The sequence below is a fragment of the Anabas testudineus genome, chromosome 10 (assembly GCF_900324465.2).
Source record: "Anabas testudineus chromosome 10, fAnaTes1.2, whole genome shotgun sequence".
NCBI lineage: Eukaryota > Metazoa > Chordata > Actinopteri > Anabantiformes > Anabantidae > Anabas > Anabas testudineus.
Window position 1 is genome coordinate 10,545,667 of NC_046619.1, and position 20,345 is coordinate 10,566,011.

General features: G+C 40.5%; 1 protein-coding gene across 1 annotated transcript; it reads right to left on the reverse strand.

Moving 5' to 3' along the window:
• Window positions 1-7,760: 7,760 nt before the first annotated feature.
• Window positions 7,761-20,090, reverse strand: cnot6a (CCR4-NOT transcription complex, subunit 6a). Its single transcript, XM_026357673.1, has 12 exons — window positions 19,995-20,090; window positions 18,757-18,878; window positions 18,254-18,440; window positions 17,949-18,034; window positions 17,750-17,854; window positions 17,468-17,536; window positions 16,837-16,994; window positions 16,297-16,451; window positions 13,843-13,997; window positions 13,445-13,678; window positions 12,755-12,957; window positions 7,761-12,632 (listed from the first exon to the last, which is right to left on the reverse strand). Exons 2-12 carry the CDS (start codon window positions 18,866-18,868, stop codon window positions 12,417-12,419), a joined length of 1,680 nt encoding a protein of 559 aa, XP_026213458.1. The 5' UTR covers window positions 18,869-18,878; window positions 19,995-20,090; the 3' UTR covers window positions 7,761-12,416.
• Window positions 20,091-20,345: the final 255 nt, after the last annotated feature.

The following is a 20,345-nucleotide window of genomic DNA, read 5'->3' on the forward strand; positions in this document are numbered from 1 at the left end:
TGTCATCTGTGTGTTTTATAGTTTTCTTCAAACCCTGCAGTTCTTCTCTCCCCTTAAGTAAATTGTTTCAAATGCAACAGTGTAAACATGAAGCCTTTCACGTTTGCTATATGAAGCACAGTCAGATAACAAGAGACATATATATCTACTGTTTTTCTCCTGTCAAACCTCACTGACCGGACCAGCACACTCTCAACCCAGCACACAGCATTTTGAAAACGTGTCAGCTGTACTTCCAGACTATGCCGATAACATCCGCACTCCACATGTGACTGGATCTGGGCTGAATTAGCTTTCAGGCTTTTTTTTTCTTTCTTTTAAATCATTTGAATTATTGTTCTGCGTGGGACTGGATAAGAAATCTTTGTTGTTTACATGCAAGTATGAGGCAGACTGGCGCATACGGCACAGGCTGCAGTCTCTTTTACAGATGTGTAAAATGAGCATACCTACCGGACACTGTCTGCATTTTCCAGACGTAACTGCAAGGCGGCTACACTACAGAGCATAAGCTTAAATGCCATGAGTACTGAGAATTTCATAAGAGGCACTGAAACTCAGATATCAACATAGATGCCATCTAAGGTTAAAAACATCATTAACATTAGCCGGTGCAGGCCCTGACATATAGATGCACAGAGGAGGATCCTGTCATGAATGTAAGTTGCATTGGCATTTAAGTTGGTTAGTCTTAGGGAGGAGGTGTTCAGGGACCTTAACTGTCTGAACAAACGACACTCTGAACTTCTGAACCAGAAGCCTGGATTAACAACTGACCTGGGACCAGCAGAGTCTGGGAAACTATAATTAAGGTTGATTAAAGAACATTCCTGGGGTCTGTTTCTGCATGTTAAGTGGGCTGTGGAAGTTGCATCCAACCTGCATCCAACTTAAATGAGCAACTCCATAGCTGAGAAATGACACATGTTCCCTCATGGTTAAAGAGCCACTCCAAACAAAAACATGCATTTGAATTGAGGGCAGCATATATATATACAGTATGTGCATGCACGCAGACAAACGCATTTTCAGGCAGAAAAAAAAAAATCCGTGCTTGTGTCCCATAGCAAATTGAACAGAGAGGAAAAATGTTCTTAATGCTTTGGAAAGCCAACCAGTCATTACTGCAATCATCCCTATGGCGTCCACAGTATAATTAGCTGAAACAAGCAGCACTGTACCTATAAATACCAGAGACTAAACAGTAAACAAAGGGACAACCGCAGCCAGCAACCTCTCACATTAGACTTCAGTTCTTTCCCACAAGAACTGACAGCAGCAGCAGCATCAACAAAAACTGTGGCAGCATAACTCAGCGACTGGATCGTCACAATTAAAACTCGCTCAAAGTATTTATTACAGACGCAGTTGCTTTGATGAGGTCATTGTTCTTCACTCTATGGCCACCCCAAGCTTTTTTCATGCCCTCGTCCTCCTCAGCAGCTTCGAGCGAATGCATGTGCACTTTAATTCAGTTTGGTTTGACCAGAGTGTTAAAACAGACCTAATCCTTCTGCCCCCCGAGGCCTCTGCTATGACTGTTCAGGTTATATTTATGTGTTTATGTCGTAAACAATACTGGGCCTTCAGGCAGCACAGGTATTTAACAACCTACATATGAAACCTGTGATTGTGTCTGACTACCAAGAGTCTCTGCCATGTAGAGTAGCTGTAGTTCAGGTTTTTACTTTTCTGTGGTTTGCTGTGATCAGCAGGTGAAATTATTTTTTGAAAAGACGCACTGTATGATGTTAACACTGTAAACCACTAGAAACATTTAACTGTGTTTTTCAAAGAATCTGAAAGCTGACATTGAGCCGTTAAGTTTGGTCTTTAGGTGATAGATTCATTAACATGTCTTAGAAATTTCAGTTCCATATTAAATCACTCCACAACAAGCTGCCTTCAGCCACTGCCTTTAATGACAAAGCTGCAGGAAATCACTGCAGTAGGCCAACAAAAAGGCTGTGGCCTATTTCCTGTAGATATGTGTTAATTTGTGAGCTTTAATAATTCTGGTCGGTGAGTTTTGTGTCCTTAAACGCGATTTTATCCCTTGTTTCTGTTTTTAATGCTAAGCTAAGCTAAACTAAAAAAAACAATATAGCCATGAATTATGTGCAATTGCATTTCTTTTTTTTTCTGCTTCATCTCTGACTAAACCGAGACTGCAGTCATCACCCTATCCCCTCGCATTTATTAGGTTTTAGAAACACATACACACAGGAGCTGTCATATTCTACTCCAGCCTTGGCTGAAGCCTCTGACCCACAGATGTCTGCGTAGAGGCCTCGAGTGACAGACAAACGCTACCCGGCACTGAGAACAATTAGCACTGCTTGCACTGGAAAGAGAGAGACTGACTCAAGGAGGCAGCTCACTGGAGAGAGACAAGGGGTTGCGGCCCGGCTCCATTGTACTGTGTTCAGTTGTCAGATGCTCAGTGGTACAAGCCTTATTGACAAAACACAGAGAGAAGCAGAAACAGCGGCGGAAACAGTTCCATTAACACTTCTAATTCTTGGGGTCTGTGGAAAAGGCTTGGGCGTCCCTTCGCCCTCGATATACGGTGGACAAATTCGGCTGATTCAAACTGGTCTCACAGAACTGTCTGTGAAACTCAAATCTTTACACACTCACATTTGCACAAACAACTTTAAAGTAGTGCAAAGCCACTGCAGACTTTAACACTTTAGCCAAATAATATTAACAGGACCTTCCATGAATAATTGCATCATTAGCACAATACGCAATCTATCAAAGTGTTTGCATGCAAGGCAGTCTTTGCAGGTTTGACCTCCCGTATCTCAAGCGCAAATAAACTCAGGAAACACAGCACATTGCATTGTTTTGAGAAAAATTGGGCCTTTTTTTTTTTTTCTTTTTTACAAAATATGTGCTGTGAATTGCTGGCATGACTTCACAGGCACACGGCCTTGTTTTTCTGTGCTCTTTGCGGATAATATACTGCATGTTAGTGGTGGCAGGGCTTCTGCTGGTGAAGAGATTGTTCATGTGTGTGGGTGCAAGCAGGTGTGTTTGTAGGCTGTCGCATCCTCAATCTCAATCAGGTCTGTTCATCTTCTGTTGTCACCTGTCCCAACAGCATTTCTCCTGCCTAACGTTACATTATAGTTTCCCAGCTCAAAACATCCCTACAAATCTTAAGCTTCAATCAGATAGTATTCGATGTTTCATTGTCTTAAACACCAATTTACAGTTATAGTTTCTGGTTGTTTGTTTTTTCCTGTATGACTTCAGACGGTACAGGATTATCTATGTTGAAGCTCACTGCTGGAAACATAATTTCACCAATGCTGTGCACCAAAACAGGACATAGCATAGTTAACTATCTGTCTGCCTACATAGACATCTTATGATGTTTTTTTTTTTGTTTGTTTTTTTTATGACCTATGACATAAACCACACTTGACATCTTAAAATATTAAAGGAGCGCATCCCAGATTTCAACAATGAAACTACTGGCAAATGGGAAACAGCCTCTGGATGACTCATAATAAAGAATCTGGCAAATGGAAACTGGAGAGCACATTAAAAGAATATTATTTTTACAGAATATAGGCTTCTTCAAATATAATATAATGTAAACCCAACACTATATTACAATAGATGCAATAAGGCAGCAGTTGTGCAGCAGTTCAAGCTACATTTTGGGTGGTTTAGTCAGGTTTGCTGTAATTAACCTCACTGCAGACGGACAACAGGTGACTCCAGTTGATGTATTTCACATCTGTCCAGAATGCCACCTGGCAACCACACACACACACACACACACACACACACACACACACACACACACACACACAGACACACACAGTTGTTTTTCCAATAAATCTTAAGTCATTAAACTGACTTTGTTGGAGACTTACCATAAACACTGCTGGTGAAGACCACAGGACCACAAGCTAAACTGTGTTTGCCTATGTTTATCATAACCTTACACCAAGTTTTCACCCTCACATTTATTCAGTTAATTGTGTGAACTTTTCTTTTTGTTAAAGGGACGTTTAGTCCCCATAAAGTAACAGATTTATGTCCCTCGCAACACGAGCAATACAAGCATGATGACATACTTTAATTTTCATCCCCTTGGGAAATCCCTGTTGTATATACACTGTAAAACATCCAACAAAGAATAAAGCAAACATTTGTTTTAAAGTTGTCATTGTCCTGCTGCATCAACCAGAGCTTCAGCTTACAGACAGCCACCATGACATTATTCTGCAGGGCAGCAAAGCAGCCCCAAATCTACCATACTACCACTATCCCCCTACCATACTTCATTTTGTTGATGATGGGGATAATGTCAGAGTGGCTCAGACGAAGCTGAGCACAGTTTAAGAGTTACAGCTCCGCATCACAGTTCTTTCTTCTTGTAATGATTGAAACAAAGCTAACCATGATCAAGGTTAGTATCCGGTTCAGTCACTTACTTATCTACAGTTTCATAAAGTGACTAGGAGAAGCTTCATGTGATGTCTTTCTATCATCTGTGATGCAAAAAGGAAAATGCGACTATCATGTGACGAAGCAGTTGATGATGACATTTAATATGTAAAGTTTAATTAACATGTTTTCTCAAGTTCAGTGAACACTGGATTGTTAGTTGTACATAACAGGAACATGTATGAAAACACTGAGATAATTTCTATTCTCAACATTAACACTTAAATTACTTTACAATATTTTAGGGTGCAGCCCTAAAACACTCAGAGCTGCTGCTGCTGGCCAGGACACATAACTGCCAGGTTTTACCATCTGTTTTAATGGGACGAAGCCACACCCCGCGATTTAACAAGAGTAATAAACCACACGCACATGCATGAGCTGTTTTACAGACCAAGCAAATGCTCAGGTGTCTTTTCTGTCCGCAGTAAAGGTGTTTGTCAAATTACCATCAGTTTGGCCCAAATTTGCTTCAAATTGTGTCAGTGAAGAAGAGGATTAAGGCGATGAATGAGACTTCTGAGGAATCCAGCCCAGCCTGCTGTGTTGGTAATGTGTCTGGTCTGGCAGATCCAGCCTCAGACACACACAGACATATTTCATGTGCTCATTTCTGGAGTTTTACAACTTGAATCCGCAACCATGGAATCCAAAGAAGTATTCTGAGAGCATGTTAGGAAGAGCTGGCTTAACATCACACAGGCGACTGGCCTAGTAGACACACACACACACACACACACACACACAATAATAGTGAATTTCAGAGGAAAAGGATTAAAAAAAGGATGCTTGAAAGGGGGAGGAGGAATAAAGGAGGAAACAGAGAAGGAAGATATCAAGCGGGAACACGAAAAAAGAGATGGAGAGATTCTACATCTGCGAAGGAGTTTACAGGCTTTGCAATCATGCTGCCACGTCAACAAGACAGATAGTCCGCCAACACTGCGGCGAGGTAAAGAAGAATCTGCCTTTTCTCCCTCGCCCTTCATTCTTTCTTTGTGGACAACCAACCTCCTTGTTCACTTTAATGTGCGCTCGCACACACACAAACACACATTCGGACATCTGCTGAAGAATAATCCGTCTAAAACAAGAAACAGTTCATGACCTCGAGAGGGAAAGTCGCCTCTTGGACAGCTTTTGATATTCTCTTCCAACTTCCTCCAATTTTAAGCACATTAACTCCACTTAATTATGGCAGTGTGTTTTTAAAGCACCTGGGTTCCATATGAGCACAATTATATTTACTGTCACAGTCAATTTCAGGGTAATAATAAGAAGCCTTGGGGCTCTTGGCACACTACGTCTGCTGCACTAGTTCTACTGACTTTATGTATAGAGGTGGTTGCTAAATCGCAATGTGTATTAATTGATAATTATTTTGTTATACAGAACTTCATGTCAGTTTATCCTTATTTTTTGTTGCTGCCTTTCCTTTGGACACATCTGTTTAGGTTTTAATTCCACTTATGCACGAGTCTCAGGTTCCTGCTGCACCCAGTTCATCATGTGTGGCTCCAATATGAAGGAGGCTCACACCCCTGCAGGTCTGTTAACTGGTACTAATTTCATGGCCACAGCTGCCATGTACTGCAGAGTGTCCTTTCCTAGTGCAGGCCCAGCAGTTTGAAGAACATTTTAATCAGCACAGTTCACAAACACAACAAATACTGTAGACTTCAGTGAATACCACCATGTGTTGTTTCATGGCAGGCTGAGCATGATGAAGAGAGTGCTGAAGTGTCAGGCAAACGTTCTAATTGGACTCAGATCTAGGGCTGCAAGTAATGAAATAATCATTTTCATTACTGTTCCCTCCTGTTGTCTTTAAAAATAACCTGTTTGTGGGTTTGCACAAGCAAGACAACAATAAACAAACATCACAGCACAATATTTTCCCATAAATGACCCAAGAAAATGAATCACAATTCTAAAAACAGGCATGTTCACACTGTCAAACATAATAAAACTGTTGAGATAAGAGTCATAGCAATAGTAATGCAGAGTACAGAACACACACACACACACACACACAGTGAGAAAGACTTGAAAAAAAAAATCAGTGGCAAGCATTGATTAAATACTAATAACTAACTTTAAAGTAGTTATAGCAACAGTTATTCTCCAATTTGTTTTTTTTTGTTTTTTTTGGTTCTGTTAAAATACTTTACAAGAAGACTGGACCGGGTCATTTTTAACCTTCAGATGAGGGAACAGAGAATAAAGACCCCAGGAGGGTAAATGTCTCCAGGAAAGTCTAAAGACTCCAGACAAGACTTTCCTGCAGCTCAACATAAACTCCTGAAATTGCTTTTCTGATCAGTTCAAAACATCAAAGTGTTTAATTTACATAGTAGTTTAACATTTTTTACAGTTAAAAAGCCTGAAAAGCAGTAAATATTCAACATTTGTGCTTCATAAATTACTTAATCAACTTGTGTTGATCTCCTAATCTCTCATTTAAATAATCACGGCAGCACTACTCAGTCTTTATTTAACTATACACTCTATATACTCACAATTTCTCATGACTTGAGTATGATAAATGTGTCCCCGCTGTGACGTAACCAAACTTTCCTAGCTCACACTGTTCCCGTACTTTCTAAATTTGCTCCATCTGATGTTATGGCTCCTGGGTGGCTCGTTTAGACCTGGCATCCCAACTCCTTCAGCAGATGACGCTTCACTGCTTGTCCTGAGGCAATCCTTTAGCTCCACCATGTGCCCACTAATGATAATACACAAGACCGTCCTCCCCAGGTTATTTTAAGCATTAAATGTTAATATTAAACTTCATTGATCTCTGATGGGAAATTCAGGGGCAGGAACGGCTACAAAACGGCACCCGTGGCGCCGGTAGTCGTTCAGTGTCTTACTAAAGGACACTTCAGGGGGGCGAGTGCACTCTGCTGACATGGACGGTTCAACCATGATGGCCTGAAAATGTGTGTCACGAAAAGTCCCACCACTATTTGGAGATTTAATGAAGCTGCTGAAATTTGCTCCGAATGAAAACTTGCAAACCTGTCCACTCTTGGGCCTCATAGTCCGACTTCCACCAGCTGTTCGACACATCACCAAGCACTGTTTAAATATGCACAACGAGACACGTGAGCCTGAGGAGCAGGTGATCTGGACTATTTCACAGCGCAGTCGCTAGATTTCATATGGCTGATGGGGTCACTGGACAAAGACGGGAAAGACTTGAACAAGGAAGCAAAGAGGCAAGACAAGGAGAACAGATGTAGAATTTATTTTCAATGTCCATTGCAAAGAATAAGAAGTGACACAGCTTGAAACAGATAATATAGAATTTATTTTCAACCAGAAGTAGGAAAATACATAGGTAAGTGTAAAGGAAACGAGCGGAACCTGTAGTCAAACGGAAAAAAAATAATAATAAAAGGAACAAAACTAGTTCAAAGAGAATCGAGAGGACGGCTAAGGGGTACAACAGAAAGCATTGTTTACCATTCAGTTTCTTTTTAAAACAGTATGTGTTGATTTGAAAACAGCTGCCTTGATTTCTCATCTGGGTTAATGGACATTCTACAACATTGTGCAAGTGTTTTGTCATTATTCTTTTTTTTTTTTTTCCTTTTTTTGCTGGTATTTCATGAATGGTAAACAATAGTTGGTCCAGTGCATAAACACAGTGAAACAGATCAATATATGTACTCAGCTGACTACAGATAGACAATCCTGATCATTGAACAACTACCACTAGATTGGCAGGGAGGAAAGGAAATGAGCAAATATACAAGATGGATAATTAAAAAGGGGAAAAAAATAAAGAGTTCAGAAAGATTTTCAGGTCGCAAAATGGCCTGGAAGGGTGAGAAGAGAGTGAGGGAGAAAAAGAGACCACAGTTAAGATGAAAAAGCTACATTTTCCAGATAAAATGTTTTAAAAACGCATTTTGTATGTGTCTGGTTATTATTGCCAAGTTTCTGGAATATAGATGAGCTGACGGACTGAGAAACGGAACTCTTAACAGTGACGAGTATGAAGACGGATCTGCATGTGATTCAAGGAAAAGGACAAGTACCTTGCTTTCCTTACAGCCCTACATTTCATGAAGACTGATTTGGACTAAAGAGAAAAAAAAAAAAAATGGTGTGACTGGTTGTTGAAATAAGTCGCTCTGCAACAGAGAACTGAACTACAAGCAGCTTTGGTGTGCACCATTACATAGAGATGCAGCCTGGGAATCACTCTACGCCTAACAAGCCTACTACGAAACGCAATGCAACAGTGGAAAAGTACAAAGCGAACAAGGTGATCACTCGCTGAAGCTTACAGAGCGAGGTAACTCCGCTCTGCCATTTGCCAGATTTTCAGTCAGAAGCCATAGTCTGTGTCGGTTGGACGAGAGGGAGGGAGGTGAGAGGAGTCAACGACCAATAATGATTCAAATCCGTGACTATCGATAGTAGCAGATTTAACCACTGAGGTGCACAAAATGGACTAGTAGTACTGAAAAAACATCAGCGGAGCCGTCTAATGACCAGCGGCACATCATTAGCTTAGTGTCACAAACACATTTTACACCAGTTAGAACAGTGGTCTCTAGTACTGGACTGCAGCCACTAGTAAGACAGCTCTGCTGCCCTCACCTACAGACACCAGCACTCTCCAGCTAGTGCCATGCAACAACAACAACAACAACAACAACAAAAAAAACACAGCTGAGAAGGAAAAACAGAAGAATATCCCTGTGCTGAAAGCTTTAACTGACCAATGATGCAGGTATTTTTCCTCCAATAAGCACTCAATCCTTCATTCTGCTAGGCATCATCAGGAACATTCAACTTCTCTAAATCAACGCATCAAAGACAATGTCTCATCATGATTCCTCAGAGGATTTGGTTTGTGATGGGATAAGAGTAAATGAGAAAAGGTTATATTCAGTAAAAGTAAAAACCATGTAGCAAACATAACACTATCACAGAATTCATGATTTACACATCAACAACACAATTCAATATCTTTTTTAGAAAGGAAACATGAGATACATCTTTTATTCACACTTTACAAAAATGCTAGCCTTTAAATCTACTACAATACTAATGCCATTCAGGAAAAAGAAATTCAAACTGGACACATTGGGTTCCACTGGGGAACAAAAAGATAAAAACAAATGTAGGGGGCAAACAAATGGATAAGAAAACTTGATCTTAGGACTGAATTTACTTCCTATTTACTTGCTTCCCTCTTGCTTTAAAATGTAATTTCAACATATTCTTTAAAGTAATAAGATCTTTACTCACTAGTATGAAGGGACAGGGAATGAGGGGAGCTGCATCTGTATCTACTAAGTGCTGATCGCCCATTGTATCTGTGTAAAAGCATGGCGTCCTCAACGACAGATTTCTCTTGTCGGTCTAGGATGCGATTAAGCATTTTAAGAATTCATAGCAACTTTTTTATCTGTTCTCAGAGAGAAACAGCTGAGCTGACTGCCCCCCATCCCTTGTTCATCCAAAAGCAAAGCGGCCCTTCCACCTTTCCCGAAACAGAGGTAGGGGGTCCACAAATGGCACTATAGCTGCAGTGACAAGGGTAAGAACTATACAAAGTGGTTGAGCAAAGGGGTTTAAAAAGACAGCTTGCGTAATATAGAGGGGGAGGTGACGTTTGACGTGGGTGGTTGAGGCTTGAGGAGATTTGAAATTCATGGCTAGGAACAAGTTACGATGTAGGTATTTTTGGGGATGTGGGCATGGAGCTGTGCTAAGGTACAACAGGGGAGCAACACAATTAGAGAGTGGGTTTAATAAACTACTAATGTTCCTCAGGGAGATGAGAGAGGGTTGGTGGAGAAAGCATACCTGATTACTAGAGAGCTCAATGAATAGGAAGGATATACACATCATCATAACATTGTCACAGCTCATAAAAAAGGAAATCAACATTAACAAAAACCAAAAAAAGGACATAAAATCTTCACAAATGTCTCAACAGTATTTAAAAATAAAAGGAGAAAAGGTTGTTCAGGCGTTCGTCAGATGTAAATAGTGCAAGACAACGACAACTGCTACAGTGAGGCACAATGTTTTTGTTGTACATGTGGGACTGATATAAGTTGTATCACTCACACATCACTAGCAAGTGTGTGAGACTTAAAAATGAACAGATGGAGTCATTGGTGGGATGTGACTCACTCGTGTGTGTCCTTTTGTCTGAACTGATGGCAGCAGTGTGGATCAATGGCTTTGTTAATGGGTGAGAAGCAACAGGCAGAGTTGACTCAGTGTCTATTTACAATCGCAGCAATATGCCGGCAAATCAAATCTACGGCAGAGAGACGGGGAAGAAAAAAAATAAAAATACTGATACAATAATTACAGTTAATCTCTCGGGAGTGCAAAGTAGTGACAGCGAACGCCTTGAACAACCTCTTCTTACGTCTTTTGTACAAGCTGGTAATATCAATTCTTAACATTAACTGGATAAAAATTTAGCCATAGTTTACAATACAATCTTTTTTTCAAATCTGATCATAATTTACTCTTAGTACAAAAAACGCCAGAAAACAGGTCTTTTGTGGTTCATATACAATCATGTAAAGACTGAGTCTAGATTTCTATTCTGTACAAACACTTGTGAAAAACCACTGCTTTTGTGTATGGAATTTATGGCTGGGGAAAGTCACTACTGGCCTCGGAGACAGTGCTACAGGATCTGCGTTCAATTACCTGTGGTGTGTGTGTGTGTGTGTGTGTGTGTGTGTGTGTGTGTGTGTGTGTATGCGTGAGTGCATGTGAGCATGTCAGTTTTTGTGTGTAAGCTTGCATGTGTGAGCTGGATGGCAACTCCAGACAGTGAGAGGAATGCTGGTTTTACTCCTGTGTATCAGCCATTACTCGCTCTCTCTGCCTAAAAGCAATCGAGACAAAGAAAGATTTGTGATAGCCCCGCCCCCCCATCGCTTTGCCCATCAACCTAAACCTGCTTGCCACAAAAAAATGTGATACATAAGCCACACAAGCTCCTAAGCACAAGACTATCCTAATAACTACACAAGCTGGGGTGAAACAGTCAACAAACAGGATGGTAGCTGCTCTCAGTTTCTCACAACCTTCTCTACATGTTGCCCTTTGTGAAATCAGGCGAATGCAGTTTTCTGAAGTCTAGTTCTTGAGGCATCTGTGGGTTTGGTAGCTAATGCACCAGGGCCGGGGTCAGAGGTGTAGACTATCTTGTAGCACCACGGGAGGCCGTGACCACACAAAAAGGCCTCAGCACCACTGAATGACAGCAGGAAGTCTCACCTCATATGAGCTGCGCTACATCCTCCTTCAAGGAACAACCAGATAAAAGCTGCTCTAACTGAACCACATCTGACTCAACAAGTGTGTGTCCTAGAAAGACTGAAAAAGTACACTGGCTGCCCAGGGTGAAGGGAAACAAGCACAAACTAATGATGAAGGTCTGAGACTGACAAGTCTGCTGTCTTTGCTGGTTTCAGATTTATACAGGACAGACAGACAAGCAGACCATCAGCTATGGAGCTTTTCAGGTGGATGTTGTTCCCTCAGCCACTAAGTCTCCCTCTTCTCTAGTACCAAAACAGTGCCCCATGTGACAAACCTGAATGAGCTACCATCCCCTCTAATTTGAAAGACAGAAGCAAAGTGGGTGGATTTTGAGGAGGAAAGGGAGTCCAAAAAACACAAAATATGATACATGAACAGGACTGAATTGAGCAGTTAAAAAAAGAACAAAAAAGAAAAACGAAGAAAGAAAAAAGAAAAATATAGAATATCTATAACATTATACGAAATCCCTGTCGGCCAGACCTCACTGTACGAATATTTTACAGGTTGTGTTTTTTTTAATCTTCCTCCTCTGGTGTGGTGGAGGGAAGAGCTGGTAGTGGGAGGGAGGAGGATTGAAAGGGAGAGCCTGTGGCTGCAGCTCCCTCTGTTGGTGTGGCAGGGACTCACTACCTGCGTGCAGGCAGATGGAGCCCATTGACCTGGGGGGGCACATTGGGCAGGAGCAGCTCCAGCTGGGCGAAGAGGGAGAAGTGGTCGGAGGGGATGTGGGGATGTGGGCAGCCCTTGACATTGTTCTCTGTGAACCAGTGGGGATCCAGGAGGCCCAAGATACCCAGCACGTTCAGGTTAGGCTTGGAGTAGAAAATATAGTCGATGATACCCTGGAGGAAGAAGAACAACAGGTTTACCGCTCATGACCCTCTTTTTCTTATGTCTGTGTATTCAGTGCAGCATATTTTTTATCAACAACTTCTTCAGTGGGGGAGTGGAGTTCTTCAGTTACCTTGAAGTCAGCGGTGTAGTTTGTGTAATGCATCAGGTCATTCTCATAGGCGCTCTTCAGCTTGAAGCCGTGGGTGATCCTGCCGTTGGACGTGCTGTTCTTGCCGTTGCAGTTGAATTTGGTCAAACTGTCACTGTAACGAAGCTCCTTGAAATCCTTGTGGGTGCAGTCCACTCCGCCAGTACTCAGGTACTCCACTACGCCTGAACATGTAAGAAAGAAGAGTTAAGGAAAATGATGCGACACCTTAAGATCCCCAAAAAACAAGTTTGTTCCTGCTTGTATCATATGATACCAGTTAATGCTGCTAGGATACTTTTGTAAGTCTCCTGTGATTGAAGAGTCAGTAAATCAGTAAATGTTCCTTTTTATATGTGTCAAAAGTCTAATTGCTGTAGATTCCTTTCCTGTCAACCAATCAACTTTGTAAATTCAAGTTAGTAAGTCTTTCACTCACTTTAGGCAGAAGATAAAGATGCTTAGTTACCATCTAAAATCTAAATTGAAATTATTTAGTTATGCTTATTTTTTATTAAACTGACAGAGTAGCCAGTCGATGCAAGCCTCAAGCGCTTATGAGATAATGGGAACCAAATTAACAGTGACGCTGCTCCTTTATCTATGGGTATAGTGTTATTATATATAAACACTGTCATGACATAATGCACAGTTTTATACATGCTTACTCACCAGAGTCGGGCAAGGAGTTGAGGTCAGCACACAGCACCAGTGGAATGGCATTGGTTTCACCAGAGACAGAGGACAACTTGAGGCTACGTGTGGCCTTGTCCACTATGTTCTTCACCTCGGACAGAAACATCATGGTCTGCACCAGCTTGACGTCAGAGTACTCTGGGTCCCAGTGCATGTGGGCATTGGCTACAAGGAGCAACTGCTTCTCCATACCTAGGAGTGACTTTCCAGCTAAAAAGGTGGGAGAAAAGGGTAAGCAGGGAGAAGCAATACGAAGCCAAAAATTTACATGTTCTAAATGAGTAGTAGGCATCTGTATTAACACCCATTATCTGTATAACGTAAATTTATCTTCCCAGTTAGTCTCAGACAAAGGTTAATTCAGAATTACTTACAGGAGAGCTCCATCATCTCTTTGTGGACCTCTAACAGTACAGCCACACCAATGTTGTCCTTGGTCATCACCCTGTTCAGCATAGCCTCTGAGCCCTCGGAGTTAGCCATGGCCAGCTGGTTAAACTCCACTGTGTGCTTCTGCACTACACTAAACCTGGAGATAAATAGAGAGAGATAAGGACTTATCAGACATGAAAGGATAGATGGGAATAAATTAATGCCAAGAAATACATTTAGGATGTGCTGAAAACACATGGGTCCAGAATTTGAACTCTGAAACTCTGAAGACTTTACATAGCAAACGGAACTATTAACTAAATTTGAGTTGGAACAAAATAGCTGCAGCTGTGTCCTGCATTGACTTACATGAGATAAAACCTGTTTTGTTTTATTCTGACAGCTATTCACACAGAGCCATATTCAGTTATCCTGGTAAAATTAAAAAGCCTCAATATCCGAGCATGCTGGGCTTAGTACAACAATAAACTTACTATTTGCCCCTCACAGTAGGCATTAATAGTAGCAAAAATGAATAGATTTACAATTTCAATTGAAACTTTTTTGTATTTACCACTTATAAGAAAAGCAGATAGCGTCTACATAACAGTGACATTCGACTTCTGGGATGAAAAGTTCAACTCTCTATGGGTTTTTAAATTCAATGTCAAAAGCATGATTGTGCATTTAGCACAGGCATACAATGATTATACGAATGTCATCAAGTTACTTTGTTTTCATTTTTAATCTACATTTCTACATTTTCTACATCAATCAAAAACACCAATAACAATCCCACCATTTTAAAGACACTGCTATGATTAACACAATGGTAAAAAGACTGTAGACCGTTTTTCTAAGACATCTAGCTGCTGCTCTAGTTTTCCAACTTCATTCTGATCAGCTGTCTCACTGAATCTCCCTCTAGAACCACAACTTTATACAACTTTTCTTGAACATAAAGTGGTACTTCATAAAACTCAAAGATTAGGAGTGACTATCTATACCATAATACGGGGCACCTATATTTTATAAATGTAAAATGATAAAACATAGGTGCTGTAGCTTATAGATAAACAGCTACAAAGCTTGCATCACATACTGGATTCACAGGACATGTGGTTAGTAGTGCCTTCGTGGAATCACCTTTAGCTTTGATTATACATTCCCTGTAGCATCGGATTGATACGCTTCTGCAATGTCTTAACATTTATTCCTGTCCAGAATTGCATTCCTTTTTTGCCAAGATCTTTTATCAACGATCGAAGAGTCGATCTGCTGAGATGCAAATTCTTCTCCGGCACATCATCACTCTGTGGTGGCCAATCCATGTGTGAGAATGATGTGTCATGCTCCCTGAACCACTTTTTCATAATTTGAGCCCAATGAATCATGTCATTGTCATCTTGGAATATGCCCTCAGCAACCCCAGATCCTCACACTGCCCCCACAGGCATGTACTGTAACCACTAGGCATGATGGGCGCATCACTTCACCCGCCTCTCTTCTCACCCTGATGTGCCATCACTCGGGAACAGGGTAAATCTGGACTCAGACCACATGACCTTCTTCCACTAGACAGTTGTTAACTCAGTTTTAGTAGTTTCATCAATCTCCTTAGATGTTTTCTTTGATTCATGTCAATAATTTGACCCTTCTGAAACAGATCGACATCTTTTCCACAACCACAGGGTGTTTAAGAAATGAGAAGCTGCTCACTGCATCAGTTAGAGTTAAATAACTTGTTGGCAGCTGGAAAATAATCATCTATGAAGTAATTATTCAATGGGATGCTCTTACCTATATGCTTAGTTAGATCCAGGTGGTGACTTTTTTGTGACCGTTAGTGTATAATGACAAACTATGTATTTTGACAAAAGTTTCTCAAAATGTGACTTAATGATTGAGTTGTCAAATCCATGAGCTGTAATATAATCGTAGCCTAGCAAAATGTAACTGCTGTTAATGGCAACCTTGATATATAGCACAAAAAACACATGAAGATTGTGTTGTCAAGCTATAAATGCAGATTACTTCTAATGACATGACACAAATACCTTATTGAGATGAGTACAATCAAAGTTCACGCTGTCTGGAGGCTACTGTAACAACTTTACACATCTCATATACAGGGTAACCAAACTGGTTAGGCAGCTCCGCCCAGCTGATATATCCATCAACAAAAACAAAATACCATCCTCATACAGCATATAAAAACAACAGACAGGATAGAGTTTCCCAGCACTACAAATCCAACCTTGAGCGAATGGCTTACATTACATAATGTAATTATTTAATGGTGGGAAAATCCCAAAAGCTTAGTGATCAGCTCTAGCTGCACAACAAATAAAGCTGTATTAAGCATGCAGGCAAGAATATCAGTTACTCTGTACATGAACATGCTGCAGAAACACAGGTGACAAGTTTCTAGTAAGAGAAAAGCGTCAAGTACATACTTATCCGTTTTGTAGAAAATTGCACATCCATCCACGTGTTTACGGTCCGACTCTGACATAGTCCTAGCTCGTGACTTTGAACTGAAGAACCCATCATATCCCTGCTCTTTTAGCTCAGGCAAGAAGAAATTGTAGTACTGTTCTGTCTCAACTTCCTGTAATGACCAGAATAAGATGTGTCAGGGTGGTAAGGAACAGGTAAGAATGACAGTCATGTATTAATTAATTTTAAAACCTTCTTTATTTCTAGAATAAAAATATGCAAATGTGGGATAGGGAAGATCAAAGACATGTTGTCATTCACCGCACATACTACTTGCACAAGTTAAATATAAAAGGGAAAAACAGGTGAGCAGATATAATACCAGGAAATATTTGGGAACATTTGCAATGAAGATGAGAACCCCAAACAACACTACACATCAGGACGTAAGTACTTTGCTTTTAGGTGTCGATATGATGTGCGGTTAGAAACATTTCGCTCCCACCTGTGAAATATCATTTAAAAGCCAAACACACAGTTTGGCATCCATCTCTCACCTGCAAACTGATGATGTCTGCATTCCAGCCCAGTATCTCCTGCATGATGCTTTTCTTCCTGTATTCCCAGTTTAGAGCCCAAGATGGACAGTAGCTGTATAGTTGCCGTGTGGCGTATTTATCACACAGCACATTGTAGCACATCACAGAGAACAGTGCTGGGGGAGAAAGAGAGAAAAAGGGCTAAGGATTTTTGGTTCCCGCATACTTTTAAAAGGTGACGTGCAGTCACCCCCACATTTAACTAGATAAAACAATACAATCTAGTCTGTGCCGCACATTTGTCTACATCTATCCTTAGACAATGTTAATAACATGAAGTATTTTATAATCAAAGTATTCTCTCATTAGGAATTCTGGTCAATAATTCTGTCAAAAGCTGAATTTTGGAAAAACATCCCAGTAGATGTTAAATATTGTTTATTAATATTACATATATACACTAATTCCATTTCCACATACAAGTAAAATTTGATGTATAAATTGGTAGGAAATTGTATTTTAATAACCTACATCTGCAAATAGCACTGTAACATGTAAAAGCTTAACCCGGAGAAACAGGTTACAGAATTAGTAGAATTACATTTTACCACTCAGGAAACTGTAGCAAAAGTCACTGTGTTATCCTTACCTGAGGGCCGTGTTCGGTCTGGTTCCTGGAGTGAGATCCATGACCGTGCTGGGGGCTGCTCTGCTGGTACTAAACAGAGGAAAACAATTTGTTTAATATAGGTGGAAATGTAAACACTGTCACACAATGACTTCAACAAAGTTACATGCACATAAACTACTTTGTTCTCCAAGTGCACAGCTAAGTACACTGATCTACGTCATCTTTAAGGCAAGAATAATGAAATGGAAAAACGAAATTCATGCTCAAGTGTTAAAAGTGCAAGCTAGGTCAGAGACTCACTGCGCTTAATAGCCCCTGCCAGATTGTCTAACAAGTAGTTGAGCAGTCTCCGCGTGCCATCAGGTTCCTGGTAAAGGCTCATAATTTCTTGTGCAAGTGGGTTTCCTGGTGAAGAATAAACCAATCAGAATCATTGTATAACAATGAGAATTGATATGAAAAAGCCAATAATAGCAACAATTGTATATAAGACAATCACCTTTCAACCCCAGTGTTTGTAACTGAAACAGTTTCCCCAATTCAAATGGCAGAACCCGCAACTGGTTGTTATTTAAAAGCAGTTCCCTGTGGAGACAAAAGAATCGTATTAGAAATCAACCCTCATGCAAAACAACCATCTTAATTTAATCATAATTTTCTAAACTGACATATTTCACCAGATAGGATTTAAAATTCAACCAAAAACTGCAGATGTTCAATAAAACAATGATTAAGTGAAAAAGTCACACTGACATAATGAGTGGCAATGGTGTGTAGCTAAAATCAATAGATCTAATTACTCACCTGAGAGACACCATGTCGCCGAGCTCTGCCGGCAGGCTCCTGATCTTATTGGATGAGAGATCCAGGTACACCAGGTTGTGTAGTTTGGCAATGTCTGGCGGGATACGTGACAATGAGTTGTCACTGAGGTGCAGGGCAGTGAGGTGGGTTAGAGACCAAAGGGCTGAACTAAGACTCCTTACTCGGCCTGCAGTCAAAATGAGAAAAGACACACAACAACATTCAATTAATCAACTAAGCCCCTTTATCCAACATTTCCCAATTAGTGTTAATGGATAAGCATGGGTGAACTGATTTACTAATTTAGATGATGCATTTTATAGTGATCAGTTTGGATATCTTAAAAACCAGTTTTAGGATTACATCTGAAATTATAATTCCAACATTTTAATGAAGAAATACTCTGTAATATGTATAGCCTACATCAACATCAAAAGATGTATGTGAACAGTCGTACTTAAATGATTTACCTACAAAACAACGAGCTCCCTGACAGTACTCACCGCTGATTTCCAGCTCAGCCCAGTATGACTTCTTCCCGTTGGCCGCCTCCTCGCTGGACATAATTGTGTACATCCGCCTGGGATCCGGCGGGTCATATTTTTCCTTGGGCATTCCTATAACACTGCAAAGTCGATATTCATTTTAAATGATGAGCAGAGTATCAGCTTTCTAATGTAGTAGTATATCAATTAATTCACTTTTGTGCGACAAAACAAATGCTGAAATACTAAATTAAGTATGTATGTCCATGTCTCCAGTTAGTTTATCAGATCGTTAGCTATATTTGCATTGCCAATTTCAATATTCGACCACGTGTTGTTGTCGGTGCCATAAAATAAATGCAAGAAGTCTTGATCACGATACGTTGAAAGTTATACATAGCTCTACATAATCTGAATGTTGAATATTTAACATTAATTTGTAAATCCCTTCCTTTTATGGCTGTGATTTAGCTGGAGTTACATAATAACATTAAAATCGGCAACAGAGTGGAAAGTGCTACATGCTAAACATGGCAAACTAGACTCTTCACAACCGCCTACAACTCTAATTAGTCGCACAATTGAAAGTTAAATGGCATTTTTCTCAACGAGTGAAAGCAGCTAACTATAGCCAAGGTTGGCCAATTTTTCTCCTCATTCTCGTTAGCTGATTAGCTTAGCCTAGCATAGCTTAACCTAAATAGGTAGCCATCAAACTATACATAACAAACGCCAAATAGCTGGCGCTAGCTCACTTGCTAACTAGCAAGATGCAAAACAGACACAGCACGTTAGTGAAAATTCGCCAATTACCTGAGTTTAACGCCCTACCTGAGCGAGTTAGCATCAAGTGATATAACAGACAACTAGCTATACAATAGTTGTTTACATAATAGCAAAGCACTTAACGTTACTTGCGCATTCGCACTAGGCCACGAAACAGCGCGTTCGTTAGCTACAGCTAGCTTGGCTCTAGTTTCAAGAATCGGTATCGTTGAACTAAACCTCGAGTAAATGAGCCCACAAAGCTACTCAATGGTGTGTTTGCAATCAATTGTGAGCTATTTAGCTTAGCTTGCGTTAGCTTGCTGGCTAAAGGCTAACAGATCCCAATTATATGAAGCTGACCGACTTCCTATTTAAATAAGTCCTAACCTTACATCGGAAACCAACTACGACGCTTTTACCATCTAAATATGATGGCGTTGCAATTAGTGAAAATACTTAAAGTCTGCCAGGAAAGATTCCGTTTTTACCTGCAAGAGCATACCAAATCGCGAGGACAACTGCGTGTTCTCTTTTGTTTTCTAGCTACTTCTCACCCGTTTCCGCTGCTGTATCATGGCGACTGTAAGGACTTTTTTTTTCCTCTGCCGATAACAGCGCCTGATCCTATTGGTCGACGTGCTAGACGGTCCAACCAGCTGTTGAAGCAGAGTAAATAACATCTCTGAGACATGAGTGATGGGCCACGAAATGGATGGATGGGTGCTATATATCCCAGTTCAATTCACAGGGTTAATTTGACTTAGTTTAATACTTATTAGAATGAAAAAATGATCAGTAGCTGTGTGGATTATGAAATTAGAAATGTAATCAAGGGAAAG

Bases quoted from the DNA above. Each gene is read 5' to 3' on its own strand.
- cnot6a (XM_026357673.1), bottom strand. From the start codon at position 18,868: ATGCCCAAGGAAAAATATGACCCGCCGGATCCCAGGCGGATGTACACA. The intron at 18,035-18,253 runs GTGAGTAATTAG...TTGTCTCCACAG, and splicing joins GGCGACATGGTGTCTCTCAG to GGAACTGCTTTTAAATAACA. The intron at 17,537-17,749 runs GTGAGTCTCTGA...TCCTCTGTTTAG, and splicing joins GGCAGGGGCTATTAAGCGCA to TACCAGCAGAGCAGCCCCCA.